A 25,912-nucleotide genomic window follows, 5' to 3' on the forward strand; every position below is an offset into this window, starting at 1 on the left:
CTAATGTTAACCAAAAGTAAGTGTTGAGGACTATTATTTTGATGGGCCTGATTGGCTACAAAAACAACATTCTTTCCAACAGGGTAGCAGTCTTAACATTTATGGAAGGAAGCTGGTATCAAAGTATGCCTTCTGTCCTTTTAGAATTAGGCAATTACAAAAATAATTCTGGTCCTCTTAAAGAGGGCCACACACTGATTATTTAATCACAAATAAAATCATACCTAAACTAGGATTTACCAGATGTGAGATCTTTTGGTTTTTTCTTTTCTCCTTAAACTAATCCTTAAACTTAAATCTCTGTCTTCTCCCTGAAAATTTGTTCAACTTCTACGCAGAATTATAATAGTGACATTTAAGGGTTTTTTCTTTTTTTAGTTTACTTTTTGTATTGTCAGTTTCATTGTTGCCCCTGTATAGTCACTCAATTCCCTGTTTTGGTTGTGTGGGTCTTTCACACAACAACAGGGAAGATTTAAAAAAAAACAAAAACAAAAAAACACACACACCACAGGAAAACTGATTGTGAAAACACAACAATTAGCAAAAGGAAGATAGGGTCAGAGCAGATGTAGTACCGGATATTGCTTTCTAACTAATTTTTGCTAAATTGACTTGCTTTCACATTGACAGTGTCCTTTTAAGCATTCCTTTGATCGGTTTGCAATCCAAAAAACAGCAGCTTTGTGCTTGTGAAAAACATTAAAATAAATAATTAAAAATAAACTAGTCTAATTTTACAGTCCAATTTGGGTGAAGTTCCAGTAAAAACACAGCAGAGGTGATTAAATAAATAAGCTAGATAGTCTCTGAAATGCTAAGATTAGTAAAAGAGCAAAGTGATTTTTAGCCTGACATATTCACTGCATGTACAGCACCTAACAGAGTTTGATTGTAACTGAAATACAAATAATAATGTTTTCATAGAACAAGCAGCCATAACTAGTCTCTAATATACCAATATTATTATTTTAAAAGCTTTTTTCTCCCACGATGGAAGATAAATGCAAAATCTAAATAAATGCAACTTCAAAGTTTCTAATATTAATTGCAAAGACAATCAAGAAATGCCAAGTTATGACCCCCACCGCATATGCAATATTCTGTTTTGTGTTTTATATATATTGTAATATATTAATGTAAATAATATAAAGTTAAACATACTACTCTAAAAGTATTTGTGGTATAATTTGGGGATAGACTAATGGTTGCTGTAGGAACCATAATTTAGAGGTTCCTCACATTTCTGCAGGTACAATTTCAAACATGACAGTGCAGTAACAGGTTTCTGTATTTAACACAGAGCCAGCTCAAGAATCAATAAAAATAGAAACATTATGGCCAGGAAGACAGCATATATTTTCATACAGTATTAGGTAAATAATCCTCCTCTCTTGAAGTCTCCCCTCTTACACTGCTTTTGATTAATTATATTTTAGATGCTCAGTGTACACTGATTTACAAAAACCCTGCAGCTACTAGCCTGATGGGCTTGTTACGATTCCTTAAGAATGACTGCACTGTTATTGTTTTGAATTCTTTGGAGATGTTCTCCCAGAATACTCTGCCATTCTTTCAGCTGCTGCCTACATTAACCCTTACCTGTAGTTCTGGAATGGACAGTAATTCTTCCCAAACTTGCTCTATGTTTTGCATATTATCTACATCAGCGTCAGGAGATTGAAGGATTGATGATTCAGGTGGCTGAGTCTGATTAGAAGTAATGAAGATTGGGTCGCTATCTATACGAGCAGGTACCAGCACTTGAAATGCAGCCGAAGAAACCTGGAATTTTATAAATATACATAACTCGGTAAGGCATCAAGCAAAAGCCATTCTTGGTGCTCTCTGTATTATTCCCATATAACAGATCCATACGTGTCCCCTTGAAAGAGTATTAGATACATATAAATCACTGTATTTTGCCTAACATATAGTACAATAATGTGAAAATATCCCATTAAGACTCATCATAATAGAAATAAAAAACTGCAAATAAGTTGTGCAACAGATGTTATCATTCCCTCCCCCTCCCCCCCCACAAAAAAAACCAACCAACCACAACTATACTAAGCGTTAGGTTGATATTTTACCTCATTATCTACAAATGAGACTGTTTCTGCCAAAAGCTGCATGCAGTCATCAAAGGATAAGGCATCTGCTTCTGGTTTTGAAATATGTGTAGTCTACGTAGGAAAGATATGGAAAAAAAATGTATTAGTTTATTTTTGGATGACTGTGAAGATTCCTCCCTTAGAAATACAAACTAAGTTTAGGTAACCAGCAGTTTTATCATCTTATTCACAAGAAGGAGAAATGAAGACACATATACATGATATATATCAGCATAAGAGAAAAATTACTATTTTTTACCTTTGAAAAATTGGTTGGCATGCCTGTGTTGTCTGACTCAATGTGCTGGGCAGGCTGAATGGGAATAAATTCACCTGTTTCTTCATCCAGCTGCAGCTGAGCCAGTAAAGCTTTTTCTTGCTCTTTTTGGAGCTGTTCTTGTCTCTCCTTTTCAAGTTTCTTCTGCTTTTCGAGTTCATACTCCTTCTGTCTTTGACTAAAATCAAAAACTTCACGTCTTGCCCCAAGGTCTATATCTTGCCTCCAAAGAATGTCAATCAAGTTCATGTCCTGTGGATAGGAAAGAAGATAATTTTTAAAAGACAACCTCCTCTACAGCAAAATTGGTTTAAAATGATAAAGCATAGTAATTCTGTACTAAACAGTTAAACTTGTGTAACTGTCTGAGGTTTTCAGGCCTACCAAATCACCTAAGCAATATGTACGTTTACTTCTAATTCCAACCATAGATTTTGTTTTTTTCCTAAAACAGCTCCCAGTTTTATATACAAAATGTGAATAGGCTAGCTTCTCATTGTGGCAAGCACATGTGCGTGCGCACACACACACACACACACAAAATGTTTCCTCAAAGCGCATCAATAATCAACACATTACAGTTGGTTATTGTAATGAATACGGTTTGCGAGATGTGGTCATTTGTCAGCCAGCCAAAAGGGCATAGATAGAGGAAGAATTAAGAGACACTTGACTTAATATCAGCTGGGTGATTTCTTTCTGTATGTATTGCATAAAATTTCAAAGTTGATTAAACATACACCTCTATCCCGATATAACGCGACCCGATATAACACAAATTCGAATATAACGCGGTAAAGCAGTGCTCCGGGGGGGCAGGGCTGCGCACTCCGGCAGATCAAAGCAAGTTCAATATAATGCGGTTTCACCTATAACGCGGTAAGATTTTTTGGCTCCCGAGGACAGCGTTATATTGGGGTAGAGGTGTATATTGTAAGATGTCGAGTAATGACAATTAACCACTATCTATATATTGTAAAATATAAGTTAAAGAGTTCTGTTATTTCATGCTATTAAAAATGAATATTCATTAGAGGCTACAGAATTTCAAAGTCACCAATCTTACTACCATTTTACCTGGAGGAATTTGCACTAAACACACAATTATTAACAATAATTATTACAGATTTGTAGTTTAAAGGTTACACCAGGTCAACCATACCAAAAGTGTTCCAGAGCTGGATTAGCACAGTTTGTATAAATTAATAAGTGACAAATCTGACAATTGTGGTTCTGGCTCATCACTTAATAGAGAGAGCTTATAAAGAGGCAACTACCGTTGAAGTCAGATATTCCCATACATATTTAATTTGGAAAGTGCAACTCTATGTCGTCTCAGGATATAACTAAATTAAGTTCCACCATTTAGAAAATGCCACTTGATCAATGAATTTTGTTTGGTTATATAACTTTCCTTTTTTAGTTAATGAAAATTATATCAATATGCATTTTCTAGTGTTCAAATATTCAGAATTTTTAGAGGCTGAAATTTTGGGTATATTTTAGTGTGAACAAAATCAAACATCCCAAGAGATCATCAACCAAGAAATTAACTGAGATGATGGAACATAGTTTATGGACATATAGTGCTAATATCTGTGATATAATAAGACTAATTTATGAATGGAAAAGATAAGGCAACTGTGTGTTTCAGGAAAATTTTTTAAAACTACACTTCAATAGTAGTAGACACATGCAAACTCACTGCTTAGTCCTGAGCATTTGCGTCAAGTTAGTACAACAGTAATATTACACCAGTATTCATTTAATTAAATCAAAATTGTACCAGTTCAGATAGCTATCCCAGACTTGGGATAATTTACCTTGCCAAAATAGTAAATCAATAACTTTCTCTTATCTTTATAAACTAGCTTCAACTAGGGCACAAGTTTAAGGCCAACATTTTAATGAGAGTCCATTTTGAAACACAGATAAGTTAAATAATCTTTGCTTTCTTCACTGAAATCTTCTCTGTACCATTAGTAGCAATACTTAGGGTTAGAAGGAATTAGGATTTCTACTGATTATTAAGGAACTGATTATTTTTAATTAATTGGTATATTTAGAATACCTGCTTGTAATACAGAATATGCATTACTACATATTTACATACATTACATATATATTTGATATACCTAACTGTAAGAGATTAAATTCTGCTTTATGGCCAGCAATGAAGAAGCTGAAATTATTACAGTGGCTGTCCAAGACGATGGTTTGGTCTCTCCAGATTGGCAGGGTAAACTGAACTAATTAAATTGTGCAGTAACTGAAGATATTGTAATATGGTATGGCTTCATTAAGGGCCAGTTGTTTACCAGCTGCTCATCCTCTTTTCTTGTAGCAGATTTGAAACTCCTTTTTAGTGTCAGAGCATTTGCAGTATGTTTTGGATAAACCTGAAGGATCTGGATTGTAGGGCATGTTTCTGAATTATTGATTTACAAGGCACTATGAGAGATTGTGACTCAAAACATTTCTCATATGATGTGTGGGAATGAGATAAATCAACAGAGCTCTATTTCTCCCTGGTCTCCAACAGACTAGGCCACTGGAATTACAGAACTGTTAATCAGTTTCAGTTTAAAATTCAACAACAAAACTGATCAGAAAAAGAATGTGGGAGGTACACCTTGTTCTCTTTAGAGGAGAAACCCATAGCTTTAATATGAAAATGCATCTCCTAAAGTAGTGGTTTTCAACCTTTCTTCATTTGCGGACCCCTAAAACATTTCAAATAGAGGTGCGGACCCCTTTGGAAATTTAACCTGCGGTCCACGGTCCCCTACTATAGAAGTCTTAGACTGAAAACTGACTGAACAGCATTTAACTATAAATGTTGCACATGCTTGGCACGACATTTGACACAGCATGAGAAAGGGCGCTAAACTGTGGTTTTATATGCTATCACTACCAATTTCGGGTTCGGACCTGTAGGTGGGGGTATTCGTAGTTTTGATTGATCAGAAAAACAGAATGCCTTTTCTGGGATCTGAAAATTTATTTTCATAGTCACCTTTCATGGACCCCTTAGACATAGTTTGCAGACCCCCAGGGGTCCACGGATCACAAGTTGAAAACCACTGTCCTAAAGCCATCAGCAATACCACTTCAGGCTGTGGGCTTCTAATCTCAAAATAAGCACTGCTGATCTGGATCAGTACCTGGGTGGGAGACCTCCAAATAAACTCCAGCTGCTCAAAGAAGCAGTTTAGGCATCTCAGTAAGCAATCTTCTTCTGAATCATTTAGAAGGAATGCACTATCATAATAATAGCGGTCCAGTGCTGCTGTCTTTTGGACAAGTAAGTCAGAGTGCTGACCATCTGAGGTCACTAAACATCTCCCCCTTTTCATAAGAGGGTGATTAGTCCCAGTGTCCTGACTGCATTCCAAAAGTGTTAATTACACTCTGCACATCTGAATTCTCTCTATCTAAAACTGTTGTGCAGTATTGCTATATTTTGTTATACAGTTGCTGTGTTCCCCTGTGACTGCTTTTTTCCCCAGAGATACTTTACTTATACAAGCTGCACATATCCTAAAAAGTGCTTGAGGTGTTTCAATAGACAAAATTAATTCTATGTAGTCTGTAAAAGAGAAGGGCTTTGGAGTTCACTGGATGAAAGGTGCTATAAAACTTAAATAATTATCCTTTTTAACACTAGTAAAAATTCAAGCAAATTCTATTCATGGGGGAGGGTCATGTTCTACGCAAGATATTTTAGATGTCAAATTTCCACTAGCAAGATATTTAAATGAAGACTACCTTTAAATACACTATATATATTTTAACATTGTAAACCAATAGCTTGAGTATTATTGCCATTATTAACAAAATGTACAGAAGTTTGGGCATTATTCCAAAGCATCAGGTCAAAATATAGGAAACCCCTAACAGTCTACTCTAAAGTGGTTTGATTAAAGCTATTTTAATATATGTATCTGACCCTTAAGAGTTATTTTCTAACTAACATATATTTTCTACAAACTTGTGTGTGTGATATGTTAAGCTAGAAAGGTTCACGTGGAAGTGCTGATGGGAACAGCAGGTGCACACTAATGTCCAAACTAAATTAAATGCATTAAGAATTCCATATCAGATTTATAAATGGTACATGTACACACACGTCACTGCTGCTTTTCAGAGCCCTGCTTACCACATCCTTAATACAGAAGGCATTTACTGTAAGGGCTCTAGTGGTGCACCATGTGACTTACTTCACAAGTGGCTGTTTGTTCTCTCCTCAGTTGTGTAAGCTCTTGCATCATGTCAGAGGAAATAATTGTTTGGGCAAAAGCTAAAAAGAGGAATGCCGAAGGAAGAAGCTGGGCCATCTCAGTATTAGGAAAATAATCTTATCTGAACTAGTTTTTCCATCAGGGATATTTTCCTCTAGTTTAGGCTAATAGTTCAATCCTACTTTCACTGAAGTAAAGGGCAAAACTCCCACTGATTTTAAGGGTGCAGGATTAGGTCTTTAAAAAAAATAAATTTCCACACCTCAAAAAATATGTTTTAATGGAAAATGCAAAGCATTAGGTTATTCAATGTGTATGTCACATCCCTCGGTATCATAGTCCAACTATTTTGTGCTTCAAATGGAGCTGTGTGTGCACAGTACCTTTGAAAATTAGGCTAACAATGATTTTGGGGGCTTTTCCTTTACCTATCTATAAATGGAGGAAGAACCACCTTTCCAATCAGACATGGATCTGCTTTTCTCTTCCATGGTCCATGCAGTAAATGTTGCCTTCTGCTCAGTGTTTGCTTTTTTATTCATTTAGTGATATGCTGTTCCAGAGTCTTTTCCAAACCACACTGCTAACTTATACAGCTTTGGACTTGTAAAGGCAGTTTTAATAAGATAAGCATAAATGTTAAACAGTTCACATTAAGCCACCATCTGGCCCCCAGTGGAAATTTTCATGTTTTAGATTTACATATCAGCATTTGCCATCTGGGTAGTCTGTTGTACATTTTATGTGAAACTCAGGATTGCAAAGTTTGACTATAAACTCTTATTGCTCTTAAGCAAACATATTTGCAGTAGGGTAAACAAAGGAGAGGGATTCTAAATTTTATATTATATATATATATATATATAAATAAATAAAATGTTGTATTTGTTATTTTCATGGACTGGAAGGTTTTTGTGGTTAAAACAGTAATTTTAAAAAACTGCTCATTGTGTTGGATTTGGGGTTTTTAATTCAATTTTTGGAGCACAACACAATTCCAGGTAGAGATGATAAAATTGAAACATCTGATGGCATAAGTGTCACCCTGGAAAACAATCCACCATCCCAAATGGAATTTTCACAAACCATTATTATCTAATCCCTTCTGACAGGGCACATTAATGCTGTTTTTTTAAGCAGAGTCACATCCTTCGTCACAAAGAACCCTACATAAATTGGGACAGCTTTAGCAACAGAGATCCCAAATGGAATGTTAATAGAAACGATATAGCAAAGAATGATGGGCTGTCACATGTGGAAAAAAATGTCAAGATAAAATTTCACACACACACACACACACACACACACACACACACACACACACACACACGTAAAGGTTGGAGCAACAGATGCAGGGATGGTTTACAGAGGCTATGAACTCAGCAGAGGGAAGGGAGCCCTAGCTTTGGACAACATTCAAATAAGGGGAGAGAACTGCTGCTAGTTGTTTTTCAGGAAGCGAGAGGAGTGGATAGGGAGCATCTAGAGCTGCAGCTGCGATCACAAGAGAGGAAGGGAAGTGAGGAACAGAGCAGCTTCTGAGCTACTACTCCACCTACTAGGCGGAAGAAGAGCACAGGGCCAAGTGCAAGAGAAGGAGCTGGAAGCTTTTTGCTCATTCAGAAAAGGGGAACAGAGGAGCAACAATAGCAATGGCTGAGCCCCACCCCACCACTTTTTGCCGGACAGGACTGATTTGTTTGGGCAGTGTGGGAACCACCTTGTCAAGTCTTATGATTTTATCACAAGATTCAATATTTGGTTGTTTGGTTTTATTTTTAAATACTTAGACCCTGAAATCTTATGATTAGGAGAAATTCTCATCTTTTGTTAAAAATACATTTCTAGCCCTCATGGTTGCAGAGAAAAGCTTGAAAACATGACCCCAGAGAACCCCAAAGGCCCAGAAAGCAGATAAAACAAGAAAATGTTACATTCATTTTTTAAAAGTCTTGATTTTTAAGACCATCTCATAATTTTTGGGGAGCCTGACTCATGATTTTTAAACATTTGGGGTTGGCAATAGTGGAGGTGGGGGGAAAAGAGGATTGTTTGATGGTGGTGTAAAAATGACACAAAGATTTAATTGGGCACAAGAATTGACTGGGAGAGAAGTAATTTATTTTGGAAGAATGAAGAGGCGGCAGTGTCAATGAAACAGGGATGGATTTGGGGAGGTCCCCCAGGTGGCTAGGGTGACCAGATGTCCCGATATTTAGGTGTTTGTCCCGCGTCCCGACCGATCTTTGGTCGGGACGCAATTCTTCCCGATATTTCGCTCCGCCGGCGGACCCTCCGCCCCCCCCCCCCCCATGTGTCCCAATATTTTCTTCCTCTCATCTGGTCACCCTAGACCTGGCAGTTCAAGTAATCTGATTCCAGACCACATGAAGAACAAGTAGAGCAAGCTGTGCCTCATGAACAGTAGGAAGGCCAAACCCCGCCCTAGCCCATCCATTATGGACCTGGCTGCTGGCCCATATTGTAAGCCAAGACATAACACTGGGTAAGTGGGGATATTGGTGTGGGTTGGGAGGTCAGAGGCCTCTCCTCTCTGTCTTTCATACTTGCCTTAATGACCCAATTACTTAATATGTTTTGACTGAGGATGAGTCAACACCCTTTGACCATTGCCTGCATAGGCTTCTGGATAACCTTTTATTTCTTCTGGACTCCATTGTGCCTGTCACTGCCATTACATCCTCTCAAAAAATAACATTAAGGGTGGGGGTTGAAATATTACATGAGAGGGGTCCCCCAATGTGCCTGAATCACCCCTGGCTTTACAGAAAGGATGTTCCTCTTTATCTGTTAGGTAAATTCCATTCTCTGTCCAGGTGGCTATTCCTGCTGCACGTATTGGCCATAGGTCCCAACATACTTCATCCCCAGTTCAGAGAACTGAGATAGGCTCATCCCTTCACATTTCAATGTTTGTTTAGAAACAAACTTAAGATTGACATTGGGAAATGTTTTATTCCACAGTTTGTCAATTTACCACACAGTTATCTAGACATGTATTTTAGCTTATGCCAGCTAAAACAGTTAATCTGATTAACTGAATCTAGAACCTCCCAGATACCATATGCACCTGTGAATGTAGACTCATACTGTTTGTCCAAGTATAATCACTATATTCAACACACTGAAGCTCTTGTTATACACACCAGTATGCTCTAATATAAATACACAGTTACCAGTATGCTCTGTTATAAACACAAAGTTATCTTGTCTGGATTGCCCAGTGTTAAATAAAAGTTGCTAGGAATGTTATCTTGGGCTATTCTAAATATGCATTGGAGGAGAAAGACATATTGATTAGTTGATTTTATCCTTTGGATGAAATACTCCACTAAAATCCTCCCTGTCAACACCATTACTCCAGGAATATCAATTTTAAAAAGTGAATGATTAATTTCAGACAAAATATATTCATCTTCCTGGAACAGTTTCAACTCATTCAAGGTGTGAGTGGGAGAACTGTACTCACTTGCTTCTCACAATTTGATACTCTTCCCCAACAACATACATTAGTGTATAATAGTCTCTATCATGCCCAACAATACCGAGGGATCCTCATAAGTTTCCATATTTACAAGACAACAAAAGCACTAGAAACAAGCAACATTTCACACAGACCCCAAAAGGAGGTAGGGCAGTGTGATGGACAGAGTTAAGGAGAGCTGGAGAACTCACTTAGTGCTTCTAGATGATGAGCTAAAATCAATTTAGGATGAGACGCAGCTGGGGAGGAGCTGGACAGCTACTATAAAGGAGGGGCTTCAGGAAGCCTGTGGGACAATAGACCGTGGGATCCTCTCTTCAGAAGGAGCTCTGGCAAAAAAAAAGTCAGGAAAGACATGGAGCAGGCCCCAGTGATGAGCCATGATTAAATGATCTGGACTTCCTGAGAGAGCCCAGGAGGTATTCAAGAGAGCAATGGAAGGTCAAGCACAGGAACGCAGAATTTGGTGTAACTTTTGTATCTTCACCTGGGATTTTTTAAGAGGACTCCAGAGGGATCCCTTCAACCTCCTGATCTCAAACAGAGGTGAACGTAGAGAGGCTGTGGATCCTGGTACACAGTGGCTTGAAGAAGCTGTGGAGAAAGGCCTGCTGACAGGCTGAGGTGGAAAGAAGCCCAGGGAGATAGCAAGGGGTGGGTCTAAATAGACAGACCTTGCCTGCTCACTACAACATTCGTGGGTTGGAACCCAGAGAAGAGGGAGAACCTGGGTTTCCCTAGCTGCCACCAGGGAAGGTGGCATGAAAACCCCTGATATAAGGGGATAAATTCTTGTGAAAGTCCTGAAATTAGTTTAAGTACCATAGGGTCCGCAGTTGGGAGCCTAAGGCATAAAAGGTCATGGGGCTTTGTTGGTGGGATTTCGTTGCTCCAGAGGGGGAGAGACTTTAAAGTGATCTGGCTGGAGGGCCAAGGCCTTAAAACGTAGTTGACCTAGCTACATCGCTCAGGGTCGTGAAAAATTTCATACCTTGTGCAACGTAGTTAGGTGAGGCTGCACACAACCCTGACATAGCGCAAGGACTGGGCCTGCCCCTCAATGCCAGATGCACCAAGTGTGGGCAGGCAGGCTCAGGAAGGCAGTATCCAAGTGTGGAGGGATCCAGGTGTCGGTTGAGAGGGTTCTGTGTGGGGCAATCTGGGTGCAGGTGGCTCAGTGGGAGGATCTGGGTGCGGGGAGGTGGGATCTGGATGCATATGGGTGCAACAGTTCTGGGTGCAACAGTAATGGGATTCTGCAGGGGGTGAAGGTGGTTGGGGCTAAGCAGGGGGTCTGGGTTTGGCGGGAATAGAGCTTGGAAGGGGGGGTCTGGGTGTGGGGTCCAGATGCTGAGCAAGTGGGGCTCAGTGAGGTGAGGATCCAGGTGCAGCTTGCTGGGGCTCAGTGGGGTGGGAATCCGGGTGTGGGTGGTTCGTCGGGGTGGCTGAGGTGAAAGGGGAGTAGGGCTCATCGGGGCGGTGCAGGGGGTGCACTGAGTGCAGGGGTTGAGGCTCAATGGGAGTGTCTGGGTAGGAGGGTGTCTGGACACATGAGGGTTAGGCAGATGAAGGAGCAGCTCTCTGTACGGGGATCCCTCCCCTTGCAGCTGAAGAGCGATGGGTGCAGGAAGTGGGGGGGGGGGGGCGAGAATCTGCAGCTTCCTGCAGCTGGGAGAGAAATCTGGGGGTAGGTCTGATGTGGCCCTGTATGCCATGCAGGGGAAGAGTAAGCCCCGTCCTCCCCAGCCCAGCCGGGACTAGCAGCTGAGCCCGATGCAGGGTAGGAGCCACCAACGGGGTCTTCCCCAGTCCTGTCCCCTACCCAGCAGTGATTTACCTCTCTGCCAGCTGCCCTGGGCACCCAAAACATATTGCTGGGGAGGGTCACATGACTGCTCTTGTGGCTTTCCTTTGCTTCACCGTCAGAAAGTCATTTTTCTCTGGGGAAGCAAAGAAATCTGTGGGGGATATACATTTTGCACATGTGCAGTGGCGCAGAATTCCCCCAGGAGTAGTAGATGCAGCTAAGTCAATGGAGGAATTCTTCCCCCAACCTAGCTACTGTCTCTTGAGGAGATAGATTTACCACAGTGATGGAAAAACCTCTTCTGGCGCTGCAGAGCAGTCGGGGCTGGAGCAGCTGTTGGCAAGAGGAGAGCCTGCTATGCCATGCCCAGCCACAAGGTGGCTGTCATTCTACTGACAGGTGTCCCAAAAAACTTGAAGAATGTAAAATGTGTAAGACTGACCACAAAGAATAGCCATTCTAGGATGATAAAGCAATCTGATGTGCAGGCCCAGTTTCATTCTTGCACTAACAGCTGCAGACACCTAATGCCAACCACAAGACAGGACCACAGTCGGTAAGCAATACCATCCCCACCACATAAAAGTTGAGAGGGAAGGAAAGAAAGAGACAAAAAGGGCACTTCCCTTCTCCTCTTTCTCACTGATATATTTTATACACAGTATCACATTGTAGTCACCATCCTTCTTGTGTGCAAAATAGATACAAATTCCCATCTCATTGTTACTCCTTAAAAATTGCTTGAATGCCCAGAGCGGAGTATATTGCCTCATTAGCACTCCCTGCAGGTAAGTAGTGTAATTATATGATTGGCATTCTCTGCTAAGGCTGTTCAGAACACCATGGGTTAGATCCACAGAGGGATTTGGGCACTTAATTGCCACTTTAAGTGCCAATGTCCAAAATTCAGATCCCCAACACACCCGCCAGCTGCTGCCTACCTGCATTTCCACTGATAGTTACCTAGGTACCTAAAAATCTGCAATGTGCACAGCCACCTAAGTTCTGATACCCATCCATTGTATAAGTGCCTAATTTGGGCTGTGGATTCCATTAGGAGGCAGGGTACCTTAAGTTAGGCTCAGTGTTATAATGCCTAAGTGCTCTTTGTGGATCTGCCCCAAGTAACCAGGTTGGCTTGTGAATATTATTTCTGGACGCTGACATCTTACTCAGCGTTACATACTAGTTTAAAAGGTTTATTTCTCATACCAATTGTTGCATTCCCCGAGAACCATACAAGAATTAAACACAGTTGGTGAGGCTAATGGATACATGTAGGGAATTTTGAGTTTCTCTAGATTTTTCTAGGAGATTCTTTGGCATTTTGCTATAATGATTCTTATCAAACACATTCTAAATATGTCTTCATAAGTTTATGAATTTGTATTTAGTAGTAGTTTTTAAATGGACTTCTCTTTTACCAAGTCCTACCATATAGCATGGAATTTCAAAGGGCCAAGCAAAGTGACAGTTCCTAGAATTATCTTCCCACAACTCCTTCTAATCAATCCAGAGGGGGGGAAAAAAACATCAGCTCCTCTCATTTCTGTGCCTTGAAGGATGCTGACATGCCTATGCTTTACTAGTAGAATAAACAATGATTGCAAGTATCTGATTTTTCAAAGGTCAGTCCTAGCATTCATTGCCATAATTGTGTCATATATTACCTCTGTTGTCAACTTCCCCATTTCTACCCCTTAACTGCTAGGCCAAAGGAAGCCATTAGGAGTCTTGATTTAGTTTGAGAGTAAAAGCTGACGCCCCTCTCCTCCTCCCCCCCCCCAAACAAATCCAGGTTAAGCATCAAATCCTGGCTGGTCACCACTGTCTCCCAGATTCTTGAAACTGGGGTCTTAAATCACTTGAAGTCCCAGGTTGATTGCTGGGCTATCAGTAACCAAATCATATACAGTTCTACACATTTTCACTTCCTTAGAGTTCCAGTGTAATGCAGGAGATGGTGATCATACTTCGTCTTTTAATCTTAATTATATTGTTTATACAGGTTAATCTGAGATCCACCCACTATGCACAAAAATGATTCATATCCCCTTGACTAGTCCAAAAAACTTCTCTGGTCTCTGTTTTCATAAAATAATTTGGCCTTGTCCACAATCCTCCTACTCTAGCTGCATCTTATATTGGCATACAACTGCTTCTGCCTTAAGCTATACTAGCAAAAGTGCTTTTATGCCAGTATAAGTGTATATGCACAAGGGCTTATACCAGCATAGCTATGTCGGTATAAGTTTTAAAACTAGACCAGGCCTTAGTGAATTAACATTATTTCCAAACAATATCAACACACTGAGTCCAGCCTCCCTTTGGTCAAATATAGATCTTTGGTCAAATCACACACACACACACACACACACACACACACACTTCAAATAAGTTTTTAAAATGTAAGCCAAATTCAGAATCCTTCTCTCAGCTGAACAAATACAGAGTCTTGTTATTTCTATACTGTGTGTTTTACTGGCAGTATTACACCATGATTCTCTCAACTAGCTAATAGAACTAGTGTATCTAGACTTACAATAGATTACACAGGGTGCCTAAGGAAATTGGGTGGGTCAGGCAAAAGGATCTGTTAAGGAGTGGGTTGGGCTTAATTAGTTTTTACATGTTTGGTACAGCAACAAAAATCTGCACTGCTGCAACAGCAAGTGGATTGAGCGGTTCTGTTGTGGCTCACTTTTGTAACTGCTATCTAATCACTATATACAGTACACAGCTCCATTTTGAAAGATGTTTGAATAGCAGCCATCTCAGTGGGAGACCTACTGTACTTCAGGAAAGCGAGTATTAATGCAGTTTTCTTTCAAGTTAAACTCAGTACAAGCCTACGTCATACTAAATTCAATAAATGCCAACTTTATTTACATCCTTAGGTACATAAAAAACAGACATACACCATAAAACACACATTTTAATTCACCAGCATCTAAAGAATTGCTGCCATCTCAACCATAGCTACACAGAAGCATTTGTTTGTATGTCAATCCATTTGAGACACTGAATCTACATTACTTGGAAAATAATTACCTGGTAAATGAGGTCTTCAAACTATCCTTCTATACCTAGCCAGGCATGTACTATGTGTGAACACTGCCACAAGCTATTGATTGATTTATGTAGGAGGGTTTTTATGATAATGGTGTAGTCATCTGGGAAGCATGATCCAGCCAGTTTACAGAACACTTTTCATCCTTCTAGATTTGTTTTACTGGATGTAAGATGGATGAACATATAACCAGATAAAGAACCTAATGAAGTGCAAAGAACTGGCTATTTGTTACTATTGTGGTTTCACCAGGATTATCCAAATTTTGGATAAGCCTGTTTTGACCCAAACATAAGAACACATCTGTCCTTACAGAGATTCTAAATAAATATATGAAAAAATTCAGTCTCAATAAACACCCATCTAGTATAAAATTACTACTTATATTATTTGAGCCTCAATTTAGTCCCTCTCCAGTGATAGTTGTCCATGTTAGAGAGAGACAGTAGATGGTTGCTACATTTATAGTGGGGAGTTCTAGTAGTAAAAGCAGCATCTATCACCAGGCTCTCTCTCATCCCTTGTTGTTTGTACCATAAGGGACTTTTAACTAGAAAAGCGTGAAAATGACTGACTATCTTCTGAACAAGTTAAATACCCTCTACATAAGTCAGATAAGCCATGCACTTTACTAGATGTTGCACTAGCACACAGAATTTTATCCCATCAGCCCCCCTTCTTAGGCATGGGAATCCATTTCACAAAGTTGAATCAAGTTCCAACATGAACCAATTCTACTGTGCTTCCGAACTGGGTGGGCCAGTACTGCAGGTTCATGGTCACTAGAGCCCATCATATATACATACAGCCAACCTAGAAGCAAAAAAGAGCTTAAGATAAAGTTATGTTTGTGGCAGCCTTAACTCTATCCACTTATGCATTACAATATTCTCTTTACATCCGGGGAAGGATTAGAACAGTTCTCAACATCTCAGCAAGTTGACACTTTTTCCTGGTGGCTGTCAGCCTGTGCTACAGAAACTTAGGTTCCATTAAAAAAAAAAAAAAAAAAAAAAAAAAAAAAATCTCTATCCCCGATTATTAAAAAGACAACCTTCAAAATGTTAAATGTAACATGATGCACTGTTATCCTGAGGCTTCAAACAGCCTGAAGTAATAGAATTAATAGAAGAGAATTGTTGCCAATCGCTTGAATGGGAAGTTACCTCTGGAGGGAAAACCACCACTTATTTTTACCCCAATCTGAAACCCATAGGTGCTGGAAGTAGGGGTGCTGCCACACACCCTGGCTTGAAGTGGTTTCCATTGTATACAGAGTTTACAGTTTGGGTCAATGTCTCTCAGCATCTCCATGATAAAAAATTGTTCCAGCACCCCTGCTGAAACCTGCTTTAAAAAGACATGATCACACATTATTTCTCAATTAATACATCATAACATTTGTTATAATCTTAAATCCACATGTAACATCTCCCTAGGATACTTAATTTTGTTGACACTGCACATTTTCTTCTCAACAGTACAGCTTTCCTTAGGTGCAATTCAGGGGACACAGTTACCGACAGAGATAGCTGAAACAGACGGGCAAACTTTCATTATTATCCAGTTATACTTATCCTGTGGCATACTTAGAGTTTACTGTGTACTTTTCATAATCCATGAGTCTTCTTTATGAATGCCTGGAATACACAGTAGTACGCAATACTTGAAAGTATTCATTTGTAGTACCCAAGGTTATAGAAAAAAAAAATGTATGATATTGTATTTGAGAAATAGTATTCACAGCAGAAATAGTATGCATTTGTGTATTTGAGCCAGCCCATAATGCATACGCACAAGAGCAGAGTTCAGGATTGTGCCCCAACCTTTTCTGTCATTCATAACTTTGGAGTCCTTAACAATGCAGCCTTAATATACTCTTATCACAGTTTTGTTTTCTATGAAAAAAGAAAAAAAAAATCCACAGCATGGAGCGGTTTGGATAGGCACCACTGGAATGCCCTAGTCAAGAGACCTTAGCAGGCCTGCAGCAGGGAGCCCCAATCCTGCACATATTTGCCATTGTACCAGTTTTACCTCACAAAACACACCCCTATATGGAGCAAGCTAGCCATTCAATCACACATAGCCCTGCCTTCTTTAGTGTCACTTCACCAGCCTCATGTTGGCATTATTAATCACTCATGACTCAATCCTGCACCCAGTGAAGTCATCGACTTCAATGGGAGAAGGATCAAATCCTTACTACACTTGCTTGACATGCAGTTTTTTTCCCTCTAGTCAGTCATGTTTTGATCTGGCAAAGTTGTTTTAATTGAAATGGCACTTCTCACTGACGGCTCTTTTCCCATTCCAAAATTCAGCCTCATACCTACATACATTGATATAACCACACCAAAGGGGGCAGGGGAGTGGAAATCACAAGTGGGTTTTTCACTATAACAGGGAAAGAGTATATTGTGTTTATTCTTTTCATAGTCATAAACTGATTAACTGTTTTGTTTAAACGTTCCAAAAATTAATTAATCTTTCATGACTCCAAATTGTGTACATCTTCTGCCCTAAAAATTGAAAATTTCAGAAAGCTATGAGTGATGAAAAGAAGGATTTGGAAAGGCAACAGTTATGTAACCATAACCTTTGCCATCTTCATTGTTCCCACTCCCACTTAGAGATATTATACAGTTAAAACCACCCAGATAAAATAAAACAAAAGAACCAAATATTAATGATACATAGTTGACAACAAGTCAAAAGTCAGAGTGCAAATGCAGATACTTCACCAGTGCACACAATCATGGCAGTTGTGCAGGAAAATATAGGCCCATTATTGCACACAACTGCACTTTATAAAATGATGGGTCTTTATGTCCTCACTTCGTAAAGGTTCTGCATAGTACTCAATTTATTACCTTGGAATGAGGAAGGAATGAGTTCACCCTACTAAGATTTTACCCTATTGTTCCAGTACATTTATGCATTTTAAAACTTATTCTTACACCATTCACTAAATTAAACCAAACAATTCCTCCCCCCCCCCAAATCTGCCCCTCAACAGATTCTGTCCCCTACCTCTTTGCAAGGCTCCTCTCCTGCGGCTACCCTTACTACTCCCCAGTGTGCCTGGGAGATTCTCTGCCTCCTAGCTCCTCCTATAGCTAAGCCATCTGCTCTCACACTGCTACCCCTTCCTAAAAAAACTAGTAGCAGCTCTGGGACTGCTCTACTCCCTGCATCCTCAAAAAAAAGGGGCAGAGGTACTGAATGAGTCAGGCTCCACAGAGCTATGCTGGCCAAGACAAAATGGTTGGCAAATATGAATAAGATTATATCATTACATCTTTCTTACCCCCAAGATGTAGATCTGTTCCATTTACAACAAGATGTTTTACAAATACTCATTGCTGAAATAAACTGTTCAAAAAGGTAAGGAAATCATGAGACTTTAAACCCAAGGTCACTCAATGCAATGTCTGTTAAACATTTATTAGTTTTATGTAATAACTGTATCTGTTATCTTAGCAGAAACTGATTGCTCGTACATTTATAATCCACATATTTATACAATAAATATATTAAAGGTGACCAGCAGCTTTGTTTTAAGGTACAACCTTAAAATCAAATGCTGGCTGAGTGCCTCAAACAAAGAATGTAAGAGGGCATTTCTGCACACTTTAAACATTTTCTAGGGCTGCAACATGTTATCTCCCACAACTGCTGGCTACAGTTCGATAAGATGCTCCAATGTGCATTCAGTAAGGGAGGTCATATTCAGTGTTGAACTAGGATAGTGAATACAGGTTGCCTGTAGGATTAAGAAAGTCTAGTTCTTCCCCAAACCAGTATGCGTAGCTTTGTAAGTTTTCAGTGTTATTCTGTATGCTATAGGACAGAGATGACAAGTCTTTTTTTGCTCTAGAGTGAAAGAATGGCACTTGAAAATAAAACCAGTTTTTGTCGTAGCTCAGAACCACAGTCCATTTTATACAGCCTTTCCCCTCTACCTCTTATCACAACAACTGTCTTTGGTTGAAGAAAGTTAGATGGCATTCCTTTGGGAATTCATCAATACCACCTTTAGCTCAGCTAAAGAAGTTTTTATTTCCCTACAAGGGTCAAGCTCTCTGTCATCACAGCAGTGTCAGCTCAGTGAAGAAATAGGCTAGGCTGGTAAATCAAGCAAGTAAAAGAAGGTTATCCCCAGATACAGCACCGTTGGCTTGTTCTCCTCCTCCCTCCTTTCCTTGCTCTGTCCACCTCTTTCCTACTCTGTTGTTCACCTGAATGATCTTACCTCTGCTGCCTCACCCTGTGTGTGCTATGTTATACAGGTGGGGGTGAGAGATAACCCATGTGGGCTGCCACCTCAGGACGACTCTCGTGGTGTTGTTAAGGTTGACACCACTGTTAGAACAGAGTGAAAGAGAACTTTACAAAAAAGCACTTTGGGGGCAGAAAAAGGAGAAAAACATACTTATCTGGTTTCCTCAGTAGAAAGCTTGCATTCCCTGAAAGATATGGCAACGTTACCAACAGCAACAACACAGTGAATGCTGGGCATATTATTCAAGAGCTGAAGGATGACAATTTACTGATGTACAAAACAGAAGAAGCACAATTATCCTGAATATCTGCTGACAAAATTACGGTTTGTGTGCTGAATGTTCCAAGTCAACAAGATAACTTTTTATTTATTTACTAGATCACTTCTACAAGTACTTGCGTTAATTTTCAATAGAAGATACTATGGAAGAAGGCAGAGATTTAACTTCTTCTCGTCTAAAATTAGAAGCAACTTGTTAGGCAAAGGAACAGGATTACAACATGTAGGTCATGGCTTTAGGAAAATACAGTAGAAGGAGGATCCCAAATTCTAATTCTGGCTGTATCATTTTGTCCCCTTGGGCAAGTTACTTGACCTCCTTGTGCCAGAGTAAACAATAGGAAAATTAGATTAAAAATAAGTGGTCACTAAAAATATGAGCTAAAATATTCTGGGCAACACAGTGAATTCACATTATAACAGATTAGTAATCTTTTAAATATATTTTAAAATAAATCTCTGCTAGATTCTAATATTAAAGTATGGTCATGTCATAAGGATTTTGTAATATTCAGCCACAACACACACAATTTATTAAAAGCTTATTTTTCAGAGTATCATATCTATTTGCATTTACAATAATGCTATGTTTCTGATGTAAACAGTACAGAGATAGTCCAGATCATTCTGTAAGATCTTTAGAGATTCCTACCAACAACTTAATTACTTAAATGGCTGCCATTTTTCCTTTTACCAGCAAATTAAATATAGAGGGTTATCTATAGATATCCAGAAGAGCTAAAAGGTGAGCAACGATTCCCCAGTGTGGACTGGAAAGGCCAAGTTCCTAATGCAGCAGATGGAAAGGGGCCAGAACTTCATCTGGCGTACATCTGTGTAGTTCCAATGAATTCAGTTGAGCTATACCAATTTACACCAGCTGAGGAACTGACCCAAGGTTCCTACATTTAAATTATATTCTCAAATTCTATTTGAGAGAGTTATGGAACACAAGAGAGAAACTATTGTGTGTTCCTTTCTATTAAAATGTCTGTCCTTATGTTATGCCAGCATAAGACAACACCACACTATTTCTACATGCAAGGTTTGTAGCCCAAATGGTCAAATTAGAAATTCAGAATCCAACTGTCAGAAGTTTCTGATTCTGAACTTCCTAACTTTTAACAACTTTTGTCAAGTTACAACACTGTAATGAGATTATTTTTAAAGTACTTCTGCTTTCAGTCTTAATAATAATAATGATATGGGAATTTACTTAGGAATCTTAAAAAAAAAATCCCCATCAAGATAATTTATACCTTTCAATAAAATCAAGTGAATTTGTTTCCGCTGCATACTGCATTTGACTAGTGATGCAACCCTTGAGGCTGTAAATTTAAACCTCTTACTGACTTTTGAGTGCATAACCATTCCTCTGCAGAATTACTGTTGAAAATCTGCATAGACTGATGTATAAACAGCTATTTTGCTCAAAGATGTTAAAAGTACCAGTGGAAATTCCTTGAATTGAAGATGTTTGACTAACGGAAACTTAGAAGCTGAGCAGAGCTTCTAAATTCCTGGATTCAGAGTTACCTTGCTTATGGCCTTATCTACCCTAGTAAATTTTAACGTGCAATGCATGGACCCCATAATGGACTTTAAGATATGTGACAATACAGAATTTCAAACAGTGCACACACAGGTGATCACACCACTGACTAAACTACATTTGCTCTAAAGATGTCTAGCCACCATATCATCCACCACTATGTCAATCTCTACCAGTGCAACATCAGTGTAGATGACAAGCACTAGTTGCAAAGGAACAATTAGTCCACTTACCACTGTTTCAGAATATACCAGTCACTCCTTGGATGGCCTCTCTGGTTAAGTTTGCCTGAGATCAAGTTTTCCCAGAATCCTGTCACTTGTAGAAACTGAGCTGCACCAATTTTTAGATCATGATGCACATAACACTCTAACCCACAACCCCTTCTTTGAGATCACTATGTTACAAACCAGCTTTTGGAGCACAGCTCTGAAGAAGCCAACCTGTGAAAATGCTGCAAGATGGCCAAAGGCAGAAATTAGGGCACTTGTTAACATGTGAAGTCATGAGATGATTTAGGTGCAACTAAACCTAATTTGGAATATCCTGTTTTATGACAGAGTGTCCAAGCATCTTGCCCAGCAGTATCTATCACTCTGGGTAACTGCCAGAAGATAAAGGGACTGAAGGTCCAACATATCGAGATGTGGAATGCCAAAAGCAGCTAGGGGCAGGTAGAAAATCCTGACTATTTTATGCCATGCTGCTTGTAAGTTTTGAGCAGGATACTTCAAATAACATTCATTCCAGTGGCACAATCACTGTTCCATCCTAATTGGAGTGGCGAGCAGGCAAGTACCACTCTTAGTCACAAGCATTTCAAAAAAATAAAAGGAATTTCCTCTTAGCTTGTTATGACCAAGCAGCCATGAAAAGATTGACTAGCTCCATTTAGTCATAGCAACTTTTCTTTAGATGAGTTATGTGAAGACTTTTTCAAAGTATCATAATGGGATATTAATCTCAAATGCAGCAAATAGGCAAGCCCTCAAGAACAAAACAAAACTGATTTTTTTTTAAAAAAAAGGTGTCTTGACAGATTAACACACAAGCACAGTCAACTTGTCAGGTATGTAAGCCATGTTTTGCAAGAGGCTTTGCCTGGATTATATCATACTTACAAAATACAGCATGCAATACCAATACAATAAACAGCAATAATTTTTAAACTGCAGGTGGGTAACTTTTTTCAATGTCACACAGCAACAAAGAAGGCCTTTCCTTAAAAGGTTTGAAAGAATTTAAAATTAATTTTCAGCTCCAGTTTTAAATCCTGGAAATTTGACATTTTCAGTCTGATTGTATACCACTTGGGGCTGAGATACTGGGATGCCATTAAATTTAACTGATATTTCTTTACCCCTCCTTTTTAGTTTTATTACTCATTAAAAAAAAAAAATTCTGTCTTGGAGAGTGATGTCCTCTGTCTATAACACAGATATAGAAATGGTTGGACAGTGCAGGCTTCCCTGTAGTAATGTGCCTCAGTTCTGACCTGAAGGGACCACCTCAAGACAAAAGAGCTTATTTCAGTACTGACCCTTTTAAGTCTGCTGACAATATTCCCAAATAACACCAGGTGTGGTTGTTTGATGTGGATGAATGTCAAGTTAGAAACTGGACTTAGCAGAAATTAAAAGATATATCAATCAGTGTAGAAAGACCTCACCATCTTCACAGTATTGTATATGCTGTTAGTCTCCTAAGCAAAAGTTGCAACACTGTTAAAATCCCAGAATTTCATGTGTATGACCATAGGAAACTAATTTACCATAACTGACAGTGTGTACATGGCCATCATTTCATCACACTGTTCTACCTGTTTCCCCAATACTTACGAGGTAGCAGGGAACTGACATTCAGAAAAGGCCTGCTCCCAGAGGACTTCAGAAAGTAGATTTCATATCAGTTTTTATCCCCTGCCCACTCAAAAGAATGAAGTTGTTTCAGGAGAGCACAATACTCTCATGGCTGTTGCATTTCTTGTTGGAGGGCCATTCAGCTACTGATCTAGGATTAAGTTGTTATGGAGGACTAGCATTTTGCCTCCCATTATCACAGGGGCATTTTTTCAAATAAAGCAACAAATACTGTAGGGTTGGTCAAGGGTAGGGCCTTTTTAAAGGGACAATGCTAAGGGATATAGCCATTACTACTGTATTTGCACAGTAACATTTCTAAAAAAAACTTTAATATACATTCCAACTGCACAGCTAAATTTACACTGAGCCAATTAGTCTAATTTACATCTTCATGCAGCTCTGCAGCATATAAATTACCCCAGCCTACGTATAATATCTGAATTTTACTCAGTGTCACATTAATATCTGTGCTAGGAATTAAAAAAAATAATTGAGAGGGAACAATTATACTGTTACCAAAAATAAGCTTATTTATTATGAGACCCACTTATTAACATTTCCATACTATGACTCTGATGCATCAAATTGTCATTTTTGTGTTAATTGTTATGAAATGAACGTAAGAGACTATGGAACATAAAACCAAAGCAGACAAAACCCATGTATTCAATCACTGTTTTGGTTTATCGGTGCTAGGGCTACAATAAAATGTCTGTTACAAAATCTGAGCAAATATTTTAGAAAGAATTCAAAATGGCTGGAGACTAGAAACAGAAGAGGCTTCATAAAAAAGAAAAACTGTTCATCTCCAAGGAGGTCACATAACTACACCACCATTTTTCTCCACATTTGATGACAGTAAATTTCTCAGTTATCCAAATAACTTTATAAACCAAATTCACAGCCCTAGTTAGGGCTTAAGACAGTTGCGTGCTTGGAAAGGGCTTTGTTTAAAACATGTACTCTTGGGTAACCAGGATACAAGCTGAAAGTAAAACAGTGCACTCCTTTGAGGAATGCATACTTTCCTCTTGTTCTAATGTTTTTTCATTTTACTTTTCTCTTTTTATAAAAATTCTAAAAATTAATTTTTAAAAAAATCCAGAGTTAAAGTGTTCACTGCTCATGCTTCACTACCGTATTGTGTACCGTAACCTACTATTCTCAGACTTGAGCAATACCTACGTTTATGGTTAGAAAACATATTACCAACAGTTAAGGAGTGACTGTTGCTGCCATTGCTTTTTCCTGTCCAAACTCCAACTCCAAGTAAAAAAAATATTAAAACACATTGCGTACTTTAACTCCAAATTCCTTTGCTCATTTTATCTTCAGACTAGGCTTTCATGTTTTAATGTAGTTATATATTTATATATCACTGATAGTTCCATTGGCTACATTTCTTACTGGTTGATGTAATTGCTTAGCTTAGTAAAACAAACATGTAATAAGGCTATTAGGTTGATTGCTACTGATCAGTATTAAAGTTCTACTGTAAATCAGTCTGCTTTTGAAAATGCCAAGTTTACAGTTTCAGGTGTTCAACTACTCTTACCTGACTCTTTTTGCTTTAAGTAAAAAGGTTGCATAAGCAGTAGATGAACTTTTTCCAAAACCTGTTAAACTAGATTACTACAAAGAAAAAGAATCTGTACAATTTGTTGTGACTTTCCATTTACCAAAATTTGCTCTTTGCCACATCCTGTATATACAATCTTAACTTTCTCTGTCAAACTTATATCAAAAAAGGAATAGATTTTTAAAACAAAATGTTTCTGTTTTTTTAAGAACCTGCTAAACTAAAGAAATACATTATTTAGGGTTGGAAAGTGATGCTTTTTGAGTCCAAAACAAACTTTAACTAGGTGATTAACCTGGTGACTTTGGAGGACTTTTTGCTGATTGCAATTCAAAACACAGCAGCAAGGGATTAATATTTAATTCGTGCCAACAGGGTTACTGTTGAGACTTGTGCTCCACTAAGCCTCAGTCAATACAATTATTGTAAATACACCGCACCTTCACAAGCTGGCACATTTATACTCAATGGTTTAACAATACTAAACTTATCTTTGCATCATTTCAAAGAGAAAGGGAAAAAAAGCTGATGTGGCAGATACAAAAGCAAATTAAAACCCTACCTTCACCCAACCCAAAGTCATTTTTACATAACTAAACCTTTCCTGACACCCCTAGTTTCTTTGGTTTAATATACAGATGCAGAAAGATGTGTGAATGTGTTTGTTAAGAAATAATATTGATTAGAAACCGCATTGTATGGTACCATTCTATAGTCAAGACAGGCAACAATCTTGCTACAGAGTAGTTTAAATGAAATTTTTATTTCCTCCCTTTCCATTAAAAAAAATAAATTGCATAGCTCTGATGTTATAATAACAAAATGCATAGTCTTTTTTTTATATCTAATGGAGAGACATCCTTCCTTCTTAGGTATGCCAGTTTACCATGTTTCTGTAAACTAAATAAAACAACTGGCGTTGTTTTATTAAGACAGTCTCATATCAATGCTTTTTTGATGCTTTTGAAAAGCTTCTACAGCTTCTTGTTGAAGGACCAAAGTTAACATTAAGTTTGGTAATTATCAATAGAACAATGGTATAATTCAGAAGTAGATAATTGAAATGTCATGTGTTCATTCGCTGCTGCTAAATCCTACCTCAATGCCTCAAAGTGGTGCAGGAGTGATCCTGGCTTGTCTGACAGCGAGGATAGCGGAGTGTATTCTTCAGTAGGTTCAACCATGCTATTAAGGTGTCAGACTTCAAACCCATGGAGAGGACAGCTGTCCTCCTTCTTGAGGCTGGGTGTTAGCTCAGTTGAGGAGGTAAACGAACCACTGACAGCATAGCCAGTGGGTGGATGAAGAAATGGCTAAAACAACATGAATAAATGGTCCCCA

The 25,912-nt window shown here is 38.8% G+C and overlaps 1 protein-coding gene across 2 annotated transcripts in view; it reads right to left on the minus strand.

Moving 5' to 3' along the window:
- NFE2L2 (NFE2 like bZIP transcription factor 2) overlaps positions 1–25,912 on the minus strand; it is a 40,123-nt gene that overhangs the window by 2,201 nt on the left and 12,010 nt on the right. For both annotated transcript variants that reach the window (XM_065413352.1, XM_065413353.1), the window contains exons 2-4: positions 2,374–2,643; positions 2,094–2,186; positions 1,603–1,785 (exon numbers count right to left, since the gene is read on the minus strand). In XM_065413352.1, coding sequence (XP_065269424.1) covers positions 1,603–1,785; positions 2,094–2,186; positions 2,374–2,643 — 546 coding nt within the window. The remainder of the gene's footprint in view (positions 1–1,602; positions 1,786–2,093; positions 2,187–2,373; positions 2,644–25,912) is intronic.

The sequence above is a fragment of the Emys orbicularis genome, chromosome 11 (genome assembly GCF_028017835.1).
Source record: "Emys orbicularis isolate rEmyOrb1 chromosome 11, rEmyOrb1.hap1, whole genome shotgun sequence".
Taxonomy (NCBI): domain Eukaryota; kingdom Metazoa; phylum Chordata; order Testudines; family Emydidae; genus Emys; species Emys orbicularis.